At 53.7% G+C, this 20,591-nt stretch overlaps 1 protein-coding gene across 1 annotated transcript; it reads left to right on the top strand.

The window, feature by feature from the left end:
• The first annotated feature begins 12,085 nt into the window (after nt 1-12,085).
• On the top strand, nt 12,086-12,421 carry RPRML (reprimo like). Its single transcript, XM_039516922.1, has one exon. It carries the CDS (start codon nt 12,086-12,088, stop codon nt 12,419-12,421), a length of 336 nt encoding a protein of 111 aa, XP_039372856.1.
• Nucleotides 12,422-20,591: the final 8,170 nt, after the last annotated feature.

Genomic DNA, 20,591 nt, shown 5'->3' with positions numbered 1-20,591 from the left:
CTCCCAGGGCCTTGTAAACCCGTGACCCGGCCTGCAGCCACTCTGGGGCCAGCCCCTGCCTGGATGTTCTGCCTCTGCTCTGCTCGAGGTGCAGCCTGCACCCAAACCCTGCGAGTCAGTCACCCCCAGACTCGGGGGGAGGTTAGATCCCGATGCAAAACACCGAGGGTGACCAGCTGTCCTGATTTTATAGGGACAGTCCCGATTTTAGGGGATTTTTTTTATATAGGCTCCTATTACCCCCCCACCCCATCCTGATTTTTCACACTTGCTGTCTGGTCACCCTAAAAACACCCAACAGCCCAGTTCTCCTCTGGCTGACACTGGTGTAAACAGGGCTGACAAGGCCGGGGGTGGGGGGGAAGCCGGTACAAATTACCAGGGCCCGGTGGTCCGGAAGGGGGCCCGGCTTCCCCGGCTTCGTTGGCCCTGTTTAGCCGGTCCGCCGTTGCTGGGGGGGCCTGAAAAATTTTTTTCACTGGGGCCCGAACCCGCTCTCGGCAGCCCTGGTGTAAATCAGGACTAACTCCGCTGAAGTTCAGTATCAGAGGGGTGGCCGTGTTAGTCTGGATCTGTAAAAGCAGCAAAGAGTCCTGTGGCACCTTATAGACTAACAGACATATTGGAGCAGGAGCTTTCGTGGGTGAATACCCACTTCATCCGCTGAAGTTACTGGCGTGATGCTGGGGGGATCCGACTCGGGGTCTGAACAGACAGCAGCTCAGCAGCAGGGGGTTGAGTTTGGGCCATCCCAAAGGCGGAGGAAGTTGAGTTCTGGTTCAGAACTTTGGGCCTGATTTGCCTCCTAGCTGCACCAGTTTTACCTCCTTGACCAAAGTGGAGTCACTCCAGATTTACACTGGTGTGAGAGAGGCTTTGTGTCTCAGGCTATGGCTACAAGCGCTTTGAAGAGCTAAGTGTAGTCAAAGTGCCAGCGCTGGGAGAGAGCTCTCCCAGCGCTGTCCGTACTCCACCTCCCTGTGGGGAATAACGTACAGCGCTGGGAGCCGTGCTCCCAGCGCTGGGGCTTTGACAACACTGGCGCTTTGCAGCGCCACAATTTGCAGCGCTGGAGAGGGTGTGTTTTCACACCCTGCTGCAGCGCTGCAAATTTGCAAGTGTAGCCATGGCCTCAGACCCAGCTCGACTGCGGGGAAGTATCCAAACGTTGCGGGGCTTGTCCGATTAGGGGAAATCTCTGATCCTTTTGGATCTGCCCGGAGCCCGGAGTCCCACCAGTCCTCAGTGCATGGCTGGAAGGGGCCAGGAGCCACAAGGAAATGAACCTCTAGTACTAAGATTGGAAGCGCTCCAGGCAGGGCCGGCTTTAGGAAGTACGGGGCCCAAATTCAACAGTTTTCGAGGGGGGCCTGGCATGATGAAAAAAAAAAAAAAAAAAAAAAACACGGGGGCTTGTACTCACCGATGATCCAGTCTTTGGCGACACACCGGCAGCGCGGGGTTTCACACTCGCTCAGGTTCAGTGTGGCTGGAAGGACCCACCGCCGCCCGCAGCTGAAGACCCAAAGTGCAGGTGATAAAAAAAAAAAAAAATAGCCAGGAGAGATTCTAGACAGGGAGGGGGCCCACAGGGTGCTCGGCCCCCAGGGGGGGGAATGGGATGAGGGGGCCTGGAATTGGAGGGACTGAAAACCCCTGCACAGCCCCAGGAGGCCCTGCCACTCCCCCAGCAGCTCCCTGGCACTGGCAGGCTTAGCCTTCCCTTGGAAGGATGCAATCTGGGGCCAGTGGCAGGACCAGTGGGTCTCTGCTGGGGAGCAGCCCCTGTGCGCGTGGCCCCAGGACATGCTCCATCACTCACAGTCTGTAAATCTGCCGGGCTGGGTGCAGGAGTCACGGGGCGAGGTGCTCCGGCCCGGGCCGTGCAGCAGGTGAGACGGGATGAGCCAAGCGATGAATCCGTGTACGACTCTGCTGTCCCACCCCAGCCCCGCCCCGTTGTGTCCTTCCCTGGGGCAGCGTCTGTCTATACCGCACCTAGCACAGCGGGGCCCCGATCCGTGCTCGAGGTCGCTAGATGCTACCTAACACCACCACGAGGCAGGGGGTGAACTAGAAGGACACGTCTGTTTTCCTCTTCCTCCAGCCCTTCCCCTTTCCAAGCTGGAGTGAGGATGAGCTGTTGGTAGATATGCCTCATGCCAGCTCAGCACCCGAGTGGCCGGAAAATCAGAGACCTAAGCCCCACAACCACCTGCTTTCCACAGCCTTCGGAGTGATTGAACACCCGCTCTTGGGCAAAGGAGCCCAAATCACCACTGCAGCTGGGCAAAGTGACTGTCTGTGTCTTTATCAGCGTCATTTATATTACAGGAGCGGCTACAGGCCAGTCAGGATCAGGGCCCTGTTGTGCTGGGTACTGTACACACACACACACACACGTGTGCTGAGTTCTGTACACACACACACACGCACACACGTGCTGGGTTCTGTGTACTGTAAACACACACACATGCTGGGTACTGTAGACACACACACACACACACACACACACACACACACTGGGTTCTGTGTACTGTAAACACACACACACACTGGGTAATGTGTACACACACACGTGTGCTGGGTTCTGTACACACACACACACGTGTGCTGGGTACTGTGTACACACGCACACACGCTGGGTAATGTACACACACACACGTGCTGGGCACTGTACACACACAAACACACACACACACGTGTGCTGGGTTCTGTACACACACACACACACACGTGCTGGGTTCTGTGTACTGTAAACACACACACATGTGCTGGGTACTGTACACACACACACACACACACGTGCTGGGTAAGGTACACACACGCGTGCTGGGTACTGTACACACACACGGTAAGAGACCAAAGGTGGTGCTGAGCAAACACCCGCCCTTAGCATGGGAAACCGAACCCGGGTCCAAGCAGCTGGGAGTAGATACCGGAGAAAGAGTCAGAGCACGTTTGTAGGTGCGAGGACAGAGTGGCTGGTGCACCAGATTAGGGACCCCGAAGAGGCAGGTATTTGACATTTCTTTGTATCCTGCTCATTCAAAGGGCAGCCCAGGTCTCATTTAACGCACCCCCCCCAAAGCCAGCACTCACTACAGAATGATTAATTCCCCCTGCCCTGGGTGCTTCCGTTGGGCGTTCACCCGAGTGCTTCACAGACATTTATCTTCACCACCTCTTCACACGAGGGGCTGCGGTTAGCTTCGGTTTTCTGATGGAGAACCTAGGCCCAGCGAGGTTAAGGCCAAAAGTGTCCCCTAATTTTGAGTGCTCAGCTCGAGACAACTGGGACCCGGGACTCTTCACAGGCCTTAGCATTTTTACAGTGATACGCTCGGGGCACAGCTCCCTGTGTCTTCTGCTGCAGCTGTGAGTGTCCAGCGCTTCTGCACCTCTGACCCCCCACCTGTCTCAAGCTAGGCACCCCGACAACGAGGAATAAATACACCATTAGTGACCCCTGGTTTATGGGACTCGCCTGGCATCACCCGGGAACGCAGGCAGGGCTAGAATCCAGTTCTCCAGAGCAGCAGTCAGCTGCCTCCCCCGGACCCAGATTGGCACCCAGCAGGTCATCAGCATGGCCAGGCCCTTAAGCTCCGCCGCTTACGCTACCAGAGTAACCGGTAGCAGTTGTAGGCTGTTCTCCTCTATGTGGACCCGTCGTCGGAGGATGAGACAGGTGCTTTGACAGTGGGTTTCACAGCTAATTGCTGTGAACATAGAGAGTCAGGAGGCCTGAGTTCAAGTGCAGGGTCTGAAAGGGAGTGTGGACTAGTGGTTATAGCAACCTCTGCCCTGTTCCCCCAGGCGATTCCAGCCCCTCTCCACCCCCATGTTCTAGCGTGCACAGAACCCTGCAACAACTTGTGGGGGTGCAAGCTCAGTGCATGGGCAGAGCTACCAGGGGGCCTGGGCCTGGCACAGCAGGGAAGGGCGGCAGGCCACGAGTGGTGCGAGCAGCGTGGGAGCGACTGGCTCTGCCCCGGCCTCCTCTCCAGGGGCACCAATTCTCAAAACCCGGGTCCTGAACCCTCACTGGTTCCCTGAGCTGCCCCCATGGTGTTCTGGTGCTGCCCCCTAGTGTCCTCAGGGGCACACTGCTGCTGAGCGGATGCAGGAAAAAGTCATTGGGCAAAGGGTCTGGCCTCACACTGAACTTTTCGCCCTGTTGATTATAACCCCCTTAGCGCTGTTCTGACATGGCATTTTCGGTTAATTCCCCTGCGTTAAGCACTCAACAAAAAGTAGCAGGAATCCTGTAAGTATCACGGTAACATGCAGTACCCGCAGCAGTAACCCTGTAAAGACTTTAATAGTGTCGAGTGGCTGGTGTCTGTGGAGAGGGTCTTTAGGCTGAGACGCCCCACCGAGGCCTTAAAGACCCCAACTCCCTCTCTCTGAAGAACTGGGGGGTGTCCTGAAAAGGGCAGTTTGGTGTCCTGGCCAATCTTTATTCAGCTTCCCAGTCCCCTCTGCGGTCACAGAATCATAGAAACGTGGGGCTGGAAGGGACCTGGACAGGTCATCCAGTCCAGCCCCCTGCGCTGAGGCAGGACCAATGAACCCTGCCCATCCCTGACCGGGCTTTGTCCAGCCGGTTCTTAAAAACCTCCAGTGACCGGATTCCACAGCCTCCAGAGCATAACTGTCCTGAGAGTTGGAAAATGTTCCCTAACATCTCACCTAAATCTCCCTTGCTGCAGATTAAGCCCGTTGCTTCTTGTCCTGCCTTCAGTGGAGATGGAGAACAACTGATCACCGTCCTCTTTGTAACATTCCTTAACATATTCAAAGACTTCCCAGGTTCTCCCTCTCCGTCTTCTTCACTCAAGGCTCAGGCCTGTTTTTTTAACCTTTCCTCGGAGGTCAGATTTTCTAACCCTTTTATCGTTTTTTTTTGTTGCTCTTTTCTGGACTCTCTTCAGTTTGCCCTCATCTTTCCTAGTGTGGCACCCAGAACTGGATGCAGTACTTCAGCTGAGGCTTCACCAAGTGTCGAATACAGCGGGACAATGACCTCCCGTGTCTTACCTAGGACACTCCTGTTAATACAGCCCAGAATGATCTTAGCTATTTTTGCAGTGTATCACACGGTTGATTCATGTTCAATCTGTGATCTACTATAGCCCCCAGATCCTTTTCAGCAGGACCAGCCACTTGTTACCCAGTTTGTAGCTCTCCATTTGATTTTTCCTTCCTAAGTGAAGAACTTTGCGCTCGTTCTTACTGAATTTCATCTTGTTGAATTCAGACCAGTTCTCCGATTTGTCACGGTCCTTTTGAATTCTAAGCCTGTCCTCCAAAGTCTTGCAACTCCCTCCCAGCGTGGTGTCATCTGCAGATTTGACCGGTGTGCTCTCCGCTCCATCATCCAAATCATGAAATGAAAATATTGAATAGCACTGGACCCAGGACTGACCTCTGTGGGGCTCCACTAGATCCACTTCCCAGTCGGCCAGCAAAACATTTATCACTAGTCGCCGAGTACAGTCCTTCAACCAGTTGTGCACCCACCTCATAGTAATTTAACCTAGACTCCATTTCCATAATTTGTTTACGAGAATGTCATGTGGAACTGTGTCAAAAACCTTATTAAAATCAAGATATATCACGTCTACTGCTTCCCCCCATCTGCCCGGCTAGAAACCTGTCAAAGGAGGAAATTAGCTTGGTTTGGCATGGTTTGTTCTTCACTGTTATAATCGTATTATCTTTTAGATGCTCACAAATTGTTTAATAATTTGTTCCAGTATCTGTCCAGGTATCAAAGTCAGGCTGACTGGTCTATAATTCTCTGGGTCTTCTTTGTCCCCCCTTTTAAAGAGAGCTCCTAGATTTGCCCTTCTCCAGTCCTCTGGGACCTCACCCATCCTCCAGGAGTTCTTGAAGATAATTGGTAACGGGTCTGAGATTGCTTTCGCTAGTTCCTTATGTACTTAGGGTGAATTTCATCAGTCCCTGCTGCCTTCAATAGCTCTAACATAGCTAAATATTCTTTAGCCGGTTCTTTACCTGTTTTGCGTTCCTTCCCCCTTGCTGTTAATATTCATTTTGTTGACTATCTGGTCACCATTAACCTTTTTAGTGAAGACCGAAGCAAAATAGGCATTAAAGCCCTCAGCCTTCTTGATGTCACCAGTTACCAGCTCTCTTTCCTCATTAAATAGAGGATCTGCACTTTCCTTTGTCTTCCTCTTGCTGCTAATGTTAATGCGAATAGACCCTCTTCTTATATGTCCCTTGCTAGTGTAACTCATTTTGTGCCTTAGCCTTTGTGCGTTTGTCCCTGCGTGCTTCTGCTGGTCTTCTGTGCTCCTTCTTAGCAATTTGTCCATGTTTCCACTTCTGGTAGGTTTCCTTTCTGATTTTCAGGTCATTAAAGAGCTCCGGATAGACCCATACTGGCCACTTCATATTCTTCCTTGCACTTGTGCCTTTATATTGTCTGCTTGAGAAGCTGCCAGCTCTCCTGAACTCCTTTTTCCCCTTAAATTTCCTTCCCGTGGGACTTTCCCTGCAAGTTCTCAGCGCTTGCTAACGTCTGTTTTTTTGGAATCCCTTTGGCCTTAGTCTGCTTCTTTCACACCTTCCTTTCCGTAGAACCGTGACATCTACCACGATCACTTTCACCCAAATTGTCTAAGGTGCCACAAGGGCTCCTGGTCTTTTTGCAGAGTCACTACCGATTCCTCCGGTTGGTCAGAACCAAGTCTGAAATGGCCGCTCTCCTGGTGACTTCCTCCACTTTCTGAAACAAAAAGCTGTTCCTGGGACATTCCAAGAGCTTACTGGGAATTCCGTTTTGCCGTAGAACTTTTCCATCAGATGCCTGGGTAGTTAAAGTCCCCCAGTACTATGAGGACTCGTGTTCAGGGCCGGCTCCAGGCACCAGCGAAGGAAGCAGGTGCCTGGGGCGGCCAACAGAAAGGGGCAGCGCACCGTCCGTGATTGGGGCGGCACGTCTGGGTCTTCGGTGGCAATTCGGCGGCGGGGGCGGGGGGTCCTTCACTCCCCCTCTTCTTCTTTGGCGGCACTTCGGCGGCAGCTCAATCGTTTTGTTTTTTTCTTCGCCGCTTGGGGCGGCCAAAAAGCTGGAGCCGGCCCTGCTCGTGTTTTGGATCTTTCTGTTGTTTGTTCTAGAAATGCCTCGTCCCCTTCCTCTTCCTGATTGGGTCACGCTCCACCTCCCTTCCTGAAACCTGCCCTTGACCAGTTTCCAAGGCTGTGTGGCTTTGGGATCCAGCAGCTCTGCACATCTGACAACTGCCCTCTTGGCTGGGACCCCAGGGACTGAACTGGGGACCTCCGGAGCTAAAAAGACACATAGGTCCAAATTCAGCTAAAAAGCCAAGCCAACCTCCACCTCCTCCCAACTCCCGCGACTCAGCCCAGAGGGGGCGCGGTGACACACACTCACCAGCTGGCTCCACGAGGACTCTGCACCGTGCTCTGCGATCCGTCAGGAAGGACGTTTCATAGAGGGCTTGGATTTTAAGGTTGGCAGGGGCCACTGTGCTCACCTAAGTCCAACCTCCTGCCTAGCACGGGCCAGAAACGCTCAGCCAGTGATTCCTGCATCCAGCCAGACAACCTGTGGCTGAACCAGAGCGTAGCCATTAGAAAATAGCTCCAGCCTTGCTCCAAGGACTCCAGAGACTCCATCACACCCACCGGGCAGCGGGTGGCTGGGCACTTATGCAGAGTTATTCATTCGGTGGTGTGACGGGGACGTGTGCAGAGTGTGCCTTGAACATCCGGACTGGCCTCCCTCTGCGTTCACCTCACCCTTCCCGGACCCCCTGCTGCAGATCCTCCAGCACCCCCCGTGCGCCCTAGTGCACACCTAGCAGAGGCAACTCAAGGGTGGCGTGAGGCCTTCCCCTGCCCTTGGAGCCGTCTCTTCCCCCCTGCCCCATTCAGACATGAGACTCCGACCCCACAGCACCAGGTCACCCCTGGCCTACAAAGCATCTGGCCAGAGCTGGTACCCCCCAAACCTGACCATAAACTCCCTGGCGGAGAGACACAACGACGGCTGCTGTCAGGCTGCAGCCACTAGAGGGGGCAAAAGCTTCTTAAATTGGGAGGGAAAGGAAAGGAGGGTGAGAGAGCTCCGGCTGCACGATCTGATCCTGCAGAGACAGCTCCTTCCACGCCTGGGACTTACCCCCCAGGGCGCCTCTGAATTCTGGTGGCTGAGGTGGGCTTTGCTAAGGGGTCTCAGCTCGGGGCTGCCCAGGGTGTCGGGTTGGGTGCAGGTATATTGGGGGGGGGGTTGGTTCTGTGCCATCCGATGCATGGCTCTGGCTGGGCTCACGGGTCCTTGCTCCAGCGCTAGGCTGGCAATAAGGGGCAGTGCCCCGACCACTCACCGGTTGTCGTGCGCCAGTTGGGATGTACCTCGTCTGTCTGAAGTTTGCTCTTCTTAACCCCGTTGCACCAACTCCTGAGGCCCCATCACAGGTGGGGTGCAGAGATGAGCAGGAACAGCTCTCACGACCTCCCCTTCTGGGAAGAAGTATGACCTAGTGGTTGCAACGCAGGCATCGGCTCCAGAAGCCAGGGGCTGTACCAACAGGTAATGAGAGACGGCTCCTGCCTCAGACAGCTTCCAATCGAAATAGACAAGAGGTGGGGAAACTGAGGCACGGGAGGTGAAGTGACTTGCCCAAGGTCATGTTGCAGGTCAGTGGCAGAGCCAGGACCAGAACCCAGGTCTCTTGACTCTTAAGCCAGTGCTCTTTCCTTAATTCGATTACTGAGACTGTCAGCTCTTTGGGGCAGAGACTGTCTTTTTGTTCTGTGTTTGTGCAGCTCCCAACACTATAGGGTCTTGATCCACAGCTGGGATATTTTGCACCTTGGTAACAATCCCTGTCATCGGATTGGACACAATCAAGAAAACTTTGGATTCAACTTTCAGGGGCTGAAGCTCCTGCTTCCTTAGGGCCTCTATTTAATTTAATTTTATTTTATTTTAAAAAGGAAAGGTGGAAGGATGCCAGCACAGGAAGCATTTCTTAGCTTAACATCAACCTATAAAAAAATCCCCCCAAAAGGTTCTCGCTCTGCATTGCTCACCAGGCTCTGAGATTAACCACTTTGCCGTGAACTTTAAAAACTCTCCCTCCTTAGGCACTTTAAAGGTGACCTGCCAAAAGGGTTTGTGCCTCTATTTTGCTTCTTAACGATGGATGGGGGAAGGCTGGGATTTTTAAAAGATTTTATTTCTGTCTGGAAGGCCAAGACTGGCCTTTCCTGCTTTGATTGGAGGTCTCCTTGGAAGACTCAAAGATGCATAGCAGGAGCTTTCAGAGTTTGTTATTTCCCCAACGTAGCTTCCTTCCCGAAGAGTTGGAATAAAAGGCCTGAATCCTGCAAAGACTTAGGCCTCTGCATTCGGTGTGGCTGTGAGTAGCCCCAGTGGGCCTTTGCTCGCATGTAAACGTAAACATGTGCATAACCCCTGCAAAGGAAACCAGCTTTTTAACTTCCCTGCGTGCGTGTGATATCCTAACTAGAGCTGGGCGCCACTCTTCATCTGAACCGTTTCTTCGCTGAAAAACGCAAACCCAGGTTGGCTGAAAGGTGCTGTGAATTTGTGCTGAATTTGCTAAATTGTTTCAACAGAAAAAAAAAACGTAAAAAAATTGGAAAAAATCAAAATGTTTTGTTTCTGCATTTTCACATCAAAACAACTTTTTGTTTCTATTCTGCTCACGGCGTGGCCTGGGATCCTGTTGCTTAGGCTGAAATTTCCCAAAGTGGGCAGTGATTTGGGGGTGGGTCTCTCAATTTTTGGGTGCCTGGATGGGGACCCCAAGGTGGCCCAAGTCGGGTACCTAAAAACCAGAGACATCCCAAATCAGTGGCCATATTTTGGCCTTAAACGGCTCTGTGATTTAGGGTACGTCTACACTGCAAAACCAAAACCGCGCCAGCGAGTCTCAGACTCGTACTCGCAGGGCCTGTTCTGCGGGGCTGAAAATAGCAGTGTAGACGTTCCGGCTCGGGCTGGAGCCCGGGCTCTGAAACCCAGGGTGGTGGGAGGGTCCCCGAAGGGGATCGTACGTCTACACCGCTGTTTCTAGCCCAGTAGCACAAGCCTGAGTGACCAAGTTGACCCAGGTTCTGAGACTCACTCCCGCGGTGTAGACGCCCCCTTGGTTTCCGTACCTAACAGCTCAGGTCCTGAGAGGCGTGAGCCATCTCTGTAAAGGGATTCCCAAGGCTCAGCGGAAAGCTGGGATGGAAGATCAAAGGGCTGTAGTACGCAAAACCCAGACTGTGGAGATTAACCCTGCGCCGGTGGGTCTGTCTGCTGGGGGATTGAGCTTACAGAGCGGCTGGTAACCAACCCGCCGATTCCCCCCTCCCCAGGGGATGAGCGTGATGCGCCAGCCCTAGGAAGGTTATAATAAAATCAGGCCACAGACAATGGCTGGCCCGGCTCTCACCTCTGCCCCCAGCATCCGCATCAGCTGCCTCTGGGTTTGGTCCCTACGTGGATTTCGGGGGGTGGGGAGCATGCTCTGAACCCTGGTCCGCAGATGGTCTGTCCCAGCCACTCGGCCTCTCCTGGGGCAGGTCAGACAAGGTCTCACAAGAACGATGAAGCAGCAGAGTCCAGCCAGTGAGCCAATGCATCCCCCCAAAATAACAGACCAGAGCAGGAGTCCCCTTGGCTCATGGCAGGACTATTTTGTTGGGGGACCTCATGGGATGGGATCTGGAGATAGGGGGTAACTACCCCCACTTTGAAGCTGCTTTCCTAGCCAGGGGAGTGAGGGAAGGGGTCTTGGCATTGCTAGGACTCACCTGCAAATTCTTCTTCCATTCCCCACCGCTTCAGAACGCCATCTGCTCTCCTCCATCCCCTGGTCAGCCCATTTCTTCCCTCTGCTTTCTGCTTTCCCCAGCCCCTGCTGGTCTCGGCTCCCTGTCTCCCCAGTCCATCCTGGGAACTGGATGGGGCGAGGCTCCTGGGAACAGAGTAGCAAGTGGGCATATGGTTAAGGCTGGTATAATGCACATGCCTAAGGGGGCAGAGCTAAGGGTATGTGCATGAGGGGGCGGAGCAACCTTCATTGTGCCCCCTCCTAACTTCTGAGCACTCAGCTTTGTAGCCTTAACATTCCCGGCAGGTTGTTTTTCAAAGTATGGGAGACCCAGTGGGGAAGACATGAGGGGCACAGCCCATGGGCTGGGGGTCCAGAAATGGATGGGATGGCATTGAACTGCGGGGGGGGGGATGTGAGGGAGCAGCATTGACCTGGGGGGGATCTGGAGTGGATGAGTGGGCAGCAGCGAGTGGGGATGGGGGTCAGGAGTGGGGAGAGCCTTGTGTAGGGATGGGTTGGAGACATCCGTACCCAGCAATAGGCTTGTGTGTCAGGATCAGGCGGAGGCCAGCCCGGTCTGGGCAGTCAGGAGTGGGGGAGGTTAGCAATCAGCTGGCATGGTGGGGGCTAGGAGTGGGGGGGCATCACTGATCTGGAGGCGGGGTGTGAGGAGTGGGTTGGGGCAGCAGTGAGTGGGGGGGAGGTGGTCCTGGGGGACCAGAGAGGGGGGAGTTGACGAGTGATGATTTTTTTAACACCACACAGACTTTCCATTGGAACTTGCATTTGTTCAGTTCCCAGCCTGCAGGATTCAGCCTCTTCCTTCTATGTTAATTTCACGACTGGGAATGTGCATCTCTGCTTCGCTTTCCTAGAGCACTGGGGGAGGTCAGGGATTTGTGGGGGCTGAGGACGGGGTAAATTGCAATCTCCTGCTTCTTTGCTTGTAGATTCCTGCTCCCTGTGCACCCCTTGCCTTCTCTCCGGCTCTGTTTGGGGGCTCAGGTTTATAACACCCTTGCACAGAGGAATCAGTGAGTGAGACATCTCTCAGCTACGCAAACTGCCTGCCTAGTTGCTTGCTGCCGTGAGGAAGTTTCTCCAGCACCTGACGCTTTGCTGGTGAGGAGAGTGAGGCACTGACGGACCTACCTGAGCCCCTCTCTTGGCTCCTAACCGGGAGTGGCTTTTCTCTCGCCCCTTGGGTGGAGATTCTGGATTACAACAGCGAAATGAACGGGACCTTTTTCAACCAGACTGTCATGGAGCAAGGAGTTTATTCCAACAGGACCCAGGACCTGGGCACTTTGATGGGTTGTTGCAACGGCACCAGCTCAGTGGTGGCCAGCGATGGCGGGTCGTCCATCCTGCTGCCCGACGAGAGGAGCCTCTACATTACGCGGGTGGTCCAGATTGCTGTGCTCTGCATCCTCTCCTTAACTGTGGTGTTCGGGATCTTCTTTTTGGGCTGCAACTTGCTCATCAAGTCGGAGAGCATGATTAACTTTTTGGTCAAGGACCGCAGACCGTCGAAGGACGTGGGATCTGCCATCATGGGGCTGTACTGAGAGGATACCGGGAGTCTGTAGGCAAGCGAACGGTATGGCATTCCGGTCGAGAGGTGCAATCCCATGCACATGGGGGGGCCGGGTGCGGAATCCGGACTTACTGCAATGTGCTGGCGTACAGGGTAAATCAACCCTTCTGTGCTGAATGAAATACGTGCTGGCGAAAGGGACGGAGGCAGCTTTCCGGCTCTGTGTGAAGCACAAAAATAAAATTGTCATCCTAGTGTTGCATGCAGAAATGTTTTACGTTTTGCATGAAAAGTTGCAAAAACAAAAGTGAAGGTTTGGAATCTTTTTGGCTGTTACCTTAGATACTGTTACCTGTTTCTTAAGGCTTTTTTAAAAAAAAACAAACAAAAAAAAAACAAAACAAAAAAAGTGAAATGTGGTGTGCAAGCCAATTCAATGAAATGTTTGTGGGGGCAGGGAAAGTGGGGTGCTCTTTGGGTCTTAAAGCCAAGACTGCATGCTAATGAATGTGCCTGTCTGTTTCTATTTCGGACCTCAAGCATGGATCCTTTTGTAAATCAAGAGTTTTGTAACTGGAAAAGCACGTTCTTTTTGGTGTTTGTTTTTAAATGTCCATGAACTGGGAGTTTCTTTTATTGAATTAAATTTACTTATTGCTTTACACTATATTGAAGGAAGAAAAGGTAAAAAGAAAAGAAAACAAAAACATGGCTTTGTTTTCGGACCTTTTTTCAAATGCAACATTGTTAAATCCTTGGGGTTTTTTTTTGTTTTGTAGTTTTGAAAACCAGTGAAAGTTGAAAAAACCAAAACCCTGTTTCGAATGATTTCGCTGTTGTCTTCATTTTTTCTGTGTGTGAGAATTTGTTTTCCAGTGACAGCTCCAGAAGGCTAAATACCCTCCTCTTACTTTGCAGTTGAACTCACATTTTGAAAAAAATACGACTGAAATTCAAAATACCACTCATGGGTCCCATTAGCTCATAAATGAACAGGAATGTGTATATTTGGGGCTTGCTAAATTGCTGCCAAGCACCGGAGCATAAAGGTTCAGCAAAGGCAGCTTGCAAAGCAAGATTCGGATTGAAATCTGTGTCCTCTGTGATTCTCGTAAAGCTGTCAAAACCCAGAGATGTGAGTGAAAGGCAAGAGATGACAAAAAGGAGGACCCCTGACCTTTCTGCTATGGTGGAATGATTTCTCCGAGTGTGGGTGTAGGATGAAAACGATGCCTGTAAATATGCTGGTTACTTTCTCCCTTTCGTGGCGGGGATGCGATCCCGGCTAATGCGGACTGGGGTAAAATTAGGATCTGCTGCCCCGGTGTAAAACTGGAGGAACTCCACTCTGGATTCACCCAAGCTGTAAGTGAGATCAGAATCTGGCTTATCATTACCGTGGCTGACCTTAGATAGCTCATTTCCCCCGGGGATCCCAAAGCGTATTAGTGAAATAGCCGTAAGGTGAACTACGTTAGCCCAGTGCTAAGTCTGTCGCGCTCCAGCCTGTCGGATGCAACGAGTTCGTGATGACCAAGACACTGTGGCAGAAGGACGGGGGTGTCTGTCTGCTGACACCTCCCCACTCCAGTGAAACTAGCTAACAACCAGGGGCCTTCCCATTGCACTCTATGCATCCTCAGGCCCCTGCACTGCTGTTCTGATCGGAGAGTGTTTTACAGCCACTTTGCACAGAGGCAACGTGGTGCAGTGGTTTGCACAGTCGTGCAGGGCAAGAGGAATCAGGCCTGGTAGGAATTTATCCTTCTCCCATTGAAATGCACGGGAAGGTTCCAATTTGCCTTGATTTCCATTGACTCAGTTGCATGCAGGATCAGGCCCCCAAGGCTACGTACTCTCCTGCTTTGCGTCCTGCCTCATCACTTACATCTGTGGAAAGCACTACCAAAATCAGCAGGGTCACTGGTGCATGCTGGTGGGCGTAGGCAGGGAACAATGTAATATATTGCACCCGTGGCATCTATTTTTTGTGGTGGGAATGCGATCCTGGCTAATGTGGAGTGGGATAAGATTAAAGTCGATTATACCAGGGTAAATCTGGAGTCAACTCCACGCTGGGGTCAGCTGATCTGTAACTGAGTCTGGAGCAATGGAGAATTAAGCCCGATGCATATTAAGGCCCTGATTCTGCAAACCCGTAGGCATGTGCTTCACTCCCCTACCGCAAGTACTCGTGGGCCTATTTTTGGCAGTGAAGTGAAGCAAGTGCCTGGTATTTGCAGGATTGGGCCCTGTGGCTGCAACAGAGTTTCCATTTTAAACTGGATTTTGGCCCCTTCGCTACAATCGATCAGCCTCACAGCTGGAAGGTGAGATCTGGTGCTGAGGTAGAAATGGGAGTTAAAAACCCCTCTGGGTGTTAGGACCGCAGGAAGTGCTGAGCTGTGGTTGCCGTTCCCAAAGAAGGTCCTTAAAGCACCTTAACTCTCACCCGTAGTGATGCCCTGAGGAAGGCAGAGACTCGGCACAAACTGGTTAATTTGTCACTGGGGCTAAAATATTCCCATCTTAGCTGGATGGTGATGGTGCCTTTTTCTGGTGACACCTGGCACTCATCAGATTGTTCTGCAAATCCCTGATTAGCCAAGCAGCCTACGGAAGGCACATTCCCGGCGCTCTGTTGACACGCTGCGGACACCCAAGGCTCGGGTCGTACAATTCCACATCTCGGCCAATTATCCAAGTGTCTTTAGACACCAGGTTAGCCGCGTCTCTGTGTTTTTCAACCACCTATGCCCAGATCATGCTGGGAGAGAGCTCCCGGGAAAAGAGCAAGTGTCACTGTGGAGACCACGCATCACACATGTTGGAGTCACGTGTGTAACCAGCGATAACCCAATGCTCTGCGAGGAACGTTTTCGATGCTCCGCATAGAGGATGGCGTTGCTGAGTTGCAGTGATTTGAGTTTGCATTCCAACATCTGGGGGGAGGGGAACTCCCTTTTAACTCTTAGCCGGCCGGGACGAGGACAGAAACCCCAGAGGTGCCTGCACCTTAACAGGAAGTTTGTAGGGGAGCATGGTTACAGGTTCTTTATTTATACACAGGAGCAGCCAGAGCGACAGTCAAGCTCCGGGAAGGATTGTTCCTGCCCCGGAGAGCTTGCAAGGTCCCATTGCACAGGGGAGGAATGGAAACTTGAACTGCCAAGCTGGGCGGGATTCTGATCTCCCCAACACTAGTGTCAGGTCTGTGTGACACCACTGGGCCTGATCCCCCTGCACCTCGTGCCGTCACTTCCCGCTGGGCAGCGGCTCTGCTCTCACGGACACTGGCTTACATCAGTGCACGGGACTCCCCTGGGTTCAGCCTGGCCCTGCGGGGTGGCAAAGGGGGCCGGGTGCCACATGCGTGCCCCAGTTCTCATGAGGGCAGAGGGTTTCCAGCACAAATTCAAGCAGCCTTCTAGCTTCAGGAGGCCATCCCGGGGATCACGCTTCCTGGCTATACCCCGTCCCTCCAGATGCACCCCAGGGTGCGAGGAAGAACGAGCCAAGGGCTAAGCGGTCCCTAAGGTGCCCGTCCATGGCAGGCCAGGCCTGATGCCCATCAGTGTGAGTTTGGAGTCAGGACTCGCTGTTTGGGAAGCTGGAGGGAGCGGAGCCGGACTGCGCGGGGCGGAAGCCTGCTGGGGGAATTTCAGGCCCTGCTGAAACCAGCCTCAGTGACTGTCCAAACGACGGCATCTCAGCCAAATCCCCGGCCCGCGACGAGTGCCCGTGGCTGTGTGTGGAGGTAGCTACACTAGTCACCCAGCTCCTCGGTCACTAGCGTTTCCGATAAACCAGAGAGCTCTGCGGGCTGGGAGACGAAATGGCTAATAACAGACAGGTAAGAACCATGGTAACAAGCAGCCTTATAAACCGGCTGTTAACAGCAGTACTGTGGCTTCACATGAGATCGGGGCCTCGCTGTGCTAGGTGCTGTACATACACGTGTAAAATACCGTCGCTGCCTCACAGAGCTCACAGTCTAGACGGGCCCAGGGGAAGACGGGGCACAGAGAGAACTTTCCTGCCTTCATTTTACAGACAGGGAACCGAAGCACTGAGAGCCAAGGGGCGAAATCCGGGGCCCCTTCAAGTCAATGGGGGCTTTGCCATTGACTTCACGCCAAGTGACTTGTCCGAAGTCACACAGGGAGCGAGTGGCAGGGCTGGAGGCTGAGCCGTGTGACGGCCCTTCCTCTCCAATGTCATCAGAAATAAAACGGAGGCGGGACCTTCCGGGCGACTCCCTATCTGCTGAGTTGTCTGAAGGTCCGTCCAGTCCTGCGTCAGTAGTTTTCCCAGCGACCCCCCCGGGACGAAGATTTGCCCTGAGTTTTCTCATCTGTCCAGATATGACAGTGGCAGCGGATCCCATTCCTGGCCTGCTAGACTCTGGGGTGTATTAAATCCACAGAGACTCGAGAGGTCATGCCCGGAGCATGTGTGTCAGTGCCAGGACAAAGCTTTCGTCGTCGCTGGTGTCTCTTGGCTTGTTAAAAACATCCAGCCCGATCCTGGGAAGCGCTGAGCATTGAAATCAAGGGGCGCTCAGCATCTCACAGGATCAGGGCCCTGAAATTCCAAGAGCCGGGAGGGGAGAGCTCAGCGCCATGCATGCTGGAGCCAGACACGAGGGCCATAAACTCGCTGACGCGAGGCCGGCAGATGAGCCAGGCAGCTGGAAGTTGTCGCTTTGGACACAACCGAGGGATCGTGCGACGCTCCCAGCTGCCAGCCTGGGGAGTGCGATCGACCGGGGATGATTCACACCCGCTCGTAGCAGGGGTGTTGGAGTCCAGTACGGGCGTTGTCTCACGGCTGAGATTGCTAATTTGCTTTTCTCCCCCAGCTCCTAGGAGGATTCTTTATGGAGGCTGTGTAACCCTGGGGTTCTCTCTGGCTCGCAGCCTGGGCAGCCTCATGTCACCACACCCGGTCTCCTTAAATCCTGGCCTGGCTAAACTCCACCCATCAGCCCCCAAGGGGAAGGGAAATGGTATGGTTCATGGCGTACAGACAGAGAGGGTAGATAAAAACACAAATCCTCTTGTTGCTAGGTTGCAGCGTAACGTGACTTTGCTTCTTAGAATCCAGAACGACAACACCCACGGACCCTAGACCAGAGAGAGACAAAGCAGGCTGCTCCCTGAAACAGAATGGCACAACTCACTCCACCCGGCTCTCTGCAGACTGACTGCTGCAAGGCCTGGATTGCACGCTTCCCTACAGAGCCCCCTAGCCCGCAAGATGGACTAGGAGAACCCCCCTGAAATTTAAAGTGACAGCTTCATACAGTTTGCAATACACCAGTTGCCCCAGAGTCTCGTCCCTGCATCCTAGAGGCTCCATGCTATGACTGCGAAATGGATACCGCGGCTTGGCTCCATATGTGGGGTAGTGTGTGCTGCACGGGGAGGAGAGGTGGCAGCCCCCCAATCAGGATCCTCTATGCTTTACGGGGGTGCGGGCTGTGTGCCTGGCCTCCGAGCTCTTTAATTACTGCTCCCTCACCCCCATGAGGTCCCACGGCGTGCGGCGGGCTCCGCAGGACCCCTGCGGGCTTGGTTTGCTCACAGCAGATTTAAGACACAGACAGACAAAGCCCCGGCTCAGCACGAGCGAGGTTGACAATGAACGATTAATCACCCCCTTTCCAGGAGAGCTATTTTGGGAAAAGGAGCTTGGCTGCAGGAACCGCGGGGGACCGGGGATCGGCGGGACGGGTACCTGGCAAGGCCGGGTTGCCTCTTCCCTGAGCTGCAGGAAGGAGCAGTGACCCCAGGCGGCGAGCAAGGTATACAGACTCATCCAGGCCTTTACCTGACCTGATCCCAGCTGTAGCCCCAAAGCCAAGGGGGCCGGAGGGCGACGCGCGCGGCCCGTGCTTTGCATTGGGGTGAGCTCTCCCTGGGGCCACCCTGAGGGGAAGCATGCAGAGCTTCAGGGTGGGTGTGGGGACAGCCCAGCTCTCCTCAGCGCGAGGCTGCAGCTGGAGGTGCAGGTACCTGGCCCGGCTGAGAACCGGGCTCGCAGGCCCCATGCAAAGTCACCCTGGTGCAAAGGGCTGGGAGTGCCTCCCCGGTGAGAGAGAGCCCCCCCCGACCCCGGCCCAGAGGTCCTCTGCAGCAGCCCATCCCTGGTGCAGGCAGTGTTCTGGGGCAGGAGGAGCAAGGGGAGGTGTCTGGGGCAGAAGGACATGTGGCTGGGGTGTATTTATGCCTCAGGGCTCCTGCCCCTCTGCAGTGGCCCTCAGGGATTCCATGGGGTGTGTGACGTGCCCCCACTCCGGCCTGGCCGTGTTTTACTGCCGCCTTGCCCTGGCGTAACAAGGACGCAGGGCAGCGGAGAACCAGGCCCACCATGGTTTCTATTCCTGGCTCTGCCACTGGCTTCTGGCGAGCTCTTGGGCAAGTCACTTACACCCAGCTCCTCAGAGGTGCCCAACTCCCATTGACATCACTGGATACGTTTCAGTGGGAGTTGGGCACCTAAATACCCCAGCGGATCCTGGCCTTAATCTCCCGGCTCTTCTTCCTCCCTCTGTGCCACCCAGAGCTCATAATACATTACTGACCAAGGGAGGAGGCTGAAATCCATGAGCGGTGACAGACTCACGCGGGAGCTGCCAGAGAGGATGATTCTAAATGGCCGAGTAGCGTTCAATAGCTGCCATGCTCCACCCCAGAGGGAGCTGCATTTCAGCCACGGGGGGGCTGGGTGCGAGTAGCTCATCCAATAAGCATCCAGGCCAGATGATCGGCGGCTATGGTGAGTAAATCTGCTGTCAGCCGGCTGCAGCAGCCAGCTCAGGTGTCTCCAAGCTGACGCGGCCCCTTATATAACATATAGACACTACGGCCCGTCAGATAAAGCCAGACCGGTGGCACTCGGTGAAGATCCCTGCCTCCAATTAACAGACACCGCAGTAAGCGGCGGGTGCAGTTTTCCCTTAGGTTTTGCCTCAGCCCCATGGTTAATGGCACAACAATAACCACCGTCGACACCTCAGGCTTGGGTCTCAGCTTCCCGTTCAAGCAGATCTCGGGGAATTACAGCCCCCGTTTAATTCTGAATCCCTCCTTTCCTCCCCTGCCAGCGTAACCCCCACACCTCCTGGGTGTGGCGTTCTGGTCAGCAGCCAGGTGGCTTTTCGCTCATGCACTAAGCTCCGGAAGTCCCAGGTTCGATCCTGCCTGCCGACGACCGGGATCTGTCGGTGTTACACCAGCACCCAACCTGCGGCACTTGTGTGAAAATCTGCCCCCAAGCGAGGTTTTGAGCATACGGAAACTGCTGCGGGAGATTGGCTGCATTACACCTGTGTGGGGTGCGGGGGTAGGGGTTGTGGGGTGGGGGCAGGGACACGGAAGGGACTTGGCGCTGGAGAGAGGATGGGTTTTGCTCCCACCTACCCTTCTGAACCGTTAGAAGTGCAGATGAGCTATTCAGCCAGAGATCTCTGGGACTCCGGATCTCCGCTGGCCAGATCAGTATGAACCTTTCCGCCAGCAAGAGGAGGGGGATGGCTGAGGCTTATATATATATATATTTTAAAAAAGCAAACACTATTCATTGCTAATTTTTTTCACTCTATTTTGTTTTCTTGCAACCAGCTTTCTCACCTCACACCCTCGTGTTTAATTCGAGCTCAGTTGCAGCTGCTAGTTTTCAAGAAGTTTTTAGCCATTTTTTTCTTTAACCAGGCCAGTTGATTATTATTTTATTCATTTTAATTCTTTGTCATATGATAGGGAGGCCCCCAGCTGAGACTCGAGTCCCGTGGTGCTCGGTGCTGTACAAACACATGGCGAGAGACACAGAGCTCACAGTCTAGACAGAGCATGGGAGGGGAAACCGAGGCAAAGAGAAGTGAAGTGGCTGATGCAAGGTCGGTCTGTGGCAGAGCCAGGAACAGAACCCAGCTCTCACGGGTCATTTCCCTCCTGTGTCCTAGGAACTAAAACAATTGAGGAGCAGGGGAGGTGACAAAGGATGGCGACCGTGATTGTGAAATGCCCAGGGAGATTAGCGAGGCTACAAAAGCAGAAAATGCAACCAAATGGGGGATTTCAACTATCCCCAGACTGACTGGGGCCGTCACCTCAGGACAGATGCAGAGATGAAATTTCTAGACACCATTAATGACCACTTCTTGAAACCCACCAGGGGAGAGGCAAGTCTTGATTTCG

This window comes from Mauremys reevesii, linkage group 27 (assembly GCF_016161935.1).
Source record: "Mauremys reevesii isolate NIE-2019 linkage group 27, ASM1616193v1, whole genome shotgun sequence".
NCBI classification, from domain to species: Eukaryota; Metazoa; Chordata; order Testudines; family Geoemydidae; genus Mauremys; species Mauremys reevesii.
Note: the sequence above shows the minus strand (reverse complement) of the source record. Positions and strands in the feature narration are given on the sequence as shown.

Excerpts from the sequence above, each read along its gene's own strand:
- RPRML (XM_039516922.1), top strand. The coding sequence starts at position 12,086 with ATGAACGGGACCTTTTTCAACCAGACTGTCATGGAGCAAGGAGTTTAT.